This window comes from Phaethon lepturus, unplaced genomic scaffold, assembly GCF_000687285.1.
Source record: "Phaethon lepturus isolate BGI_N335 unplaced genomic scaffold, ASM68728v1 scaffold28109, whole genome shotgun sequence".
Lineage (NCBI taxonomy): Eukaryota > Metazoa > Chordata > Aves > Phaethontiformes > Phaethontidae > Phaethon > Phaethon lepturus.
In genome coordinates this window covers 1421-2817 of record NW_010564508.1, presented here as the reverse complement: position 1 = coordinate 2817, position 1397 = coordinate 1421, and the positions used below count along the sequence as shown (strand labels likewise).

Here is a 1397-nt window from a genome sequence, read left to right as displayed (position 1 = left end):
GTAGGGACGTCTCCACCTGGGCCCGCCCCACAAAGCCCTCCCCAAAGAGGGGCTGGAGCAGCTGCCTGGCGGAGGTGAGGATGAGGAGGAGGGAGGCGAGGACGTGCGGAGCTGCAGCAGCTCCATCCCGGGATTCAGGGACGCAGCCAAGCGGGGACCGGGGCCGCCTCAGCTCTGCACAGCACCAGCCATCCCTGCCCACCCGTCAGCAGCTCTGCATTCACATAAACCTGCCTCTACGCCTATTATTTGCTTTCTAAAGAAGATGAGGTTTGTCTAACATTTGCCTCCCTAATCGGCTCTCCGAGCAGCCTCTTCTCTGCACCATTTGCTGCTCCGCCGTTATCTTGCTCAGCAGATTTGGATGGAGAACGAAAGTTGTTAAATGTAAATTCCACCTTTTACCTCCACTCACAAAAAAGGCGGAAGTCATTTTCCCCCTGAAAGATAAAAGCTGAGCAATGGCAGCAGCGGCGCCTCAGCCCATTCTCCTCCCGGCCGTGCGGCTCCCTTATCTGCTTCCAACTTCCATTCTCTTAACAGTGAAAAATGAATTCTTAAAAAATTCACATCGGAATTAGCAAGCAGATGAGAGCTGGCCGCGCTCCGCTTATTAAGATGGCAGCTGCAGATAAACAGATGTCGGCTACTATCATCTCAATTTTTTTAAACCCACCGAGATCCCCCCCCTCAGCCTCCCGGGGCCGGTTGGCACCACTGCCTGCGATGGGGCAGACCCCCTGGCCCCAGCAGACAGCAAGGCAGCCCCGGAGTCATGGGCAGACCCCCCAGGACGGGCAGCAGGGATGCTGCCTGCTCCCCTTCTCCTGTGGGAGCCTGAGTTTCCATGGAGCACCCAAGGGAATGCAACTTATGAAAGGGTCTATGTCTTGTCCGCCGGCAGCATTCAGACCGGTCTGGCACGAAGCCAGGCTCCCCTGGGCGGACCTCGGGTCCCAGTCCTCCCTGTAACCCGGAGCCTTGCTCCCCCATACCCGCCAGCCCTGCTGCTGCCCCTCGGCTGTGTCCTGCGGCCCCCGCTCTGGCTGCACCATCCTTTCCAGCCTCCTTTTAACCGATGCGACAACCCAGGGACCTGCCTGCCCCTTGGCCCCGGGTGACCCTTCTAGGCTCCCTCCTCCCTTGAGGAACCGTGGCAGCGAGCAGCCGTACAAATGCTCCCCGGGTTGTCCCTGCTGCAGCAGGCAGGAGGGGAGCGGGGGAGCAGAAGAAAGCCCTCACACTCACCTGGAGGACGGAGTGCCCCACGGGGCTGTTTTCGGAGAGCTCCGCCTCGTACAGGGCCTTCTCGAACTTGGGCGCGTTGTCGTTCATGTCCAGGATGGTGATGCGAAGCAGGGCGCTGCTCGCCCGCGGCGGGGTGGGCCCCCCCCGCC

At 60.5% G+C, this 1397-nt stretch overlaps 1 protein-coding gene across 1 annotated transcript in view; it reads right to left on the bottom strand.

Annotated features, from left to right (window-relative positions):
- PCDH1 (protocadherin 1) overlaps positions 1-1397 on the bottom strand; it is a gene marked incomplete at both ends in the record, with an annotated part of 4454 nt that overhangs the window by 2267 nt on the left and 790 nt on the right. The window contains one exon of the mRNA XM_010294896.1: positions 1249-1389. Within this exon, the coding sequence (XP_010293198.1) occupies positions 1249-1389 (141 nt within the window). The remainder of the gene's footprint in view (positions 1-1248; positions 1390-1397) is intronic.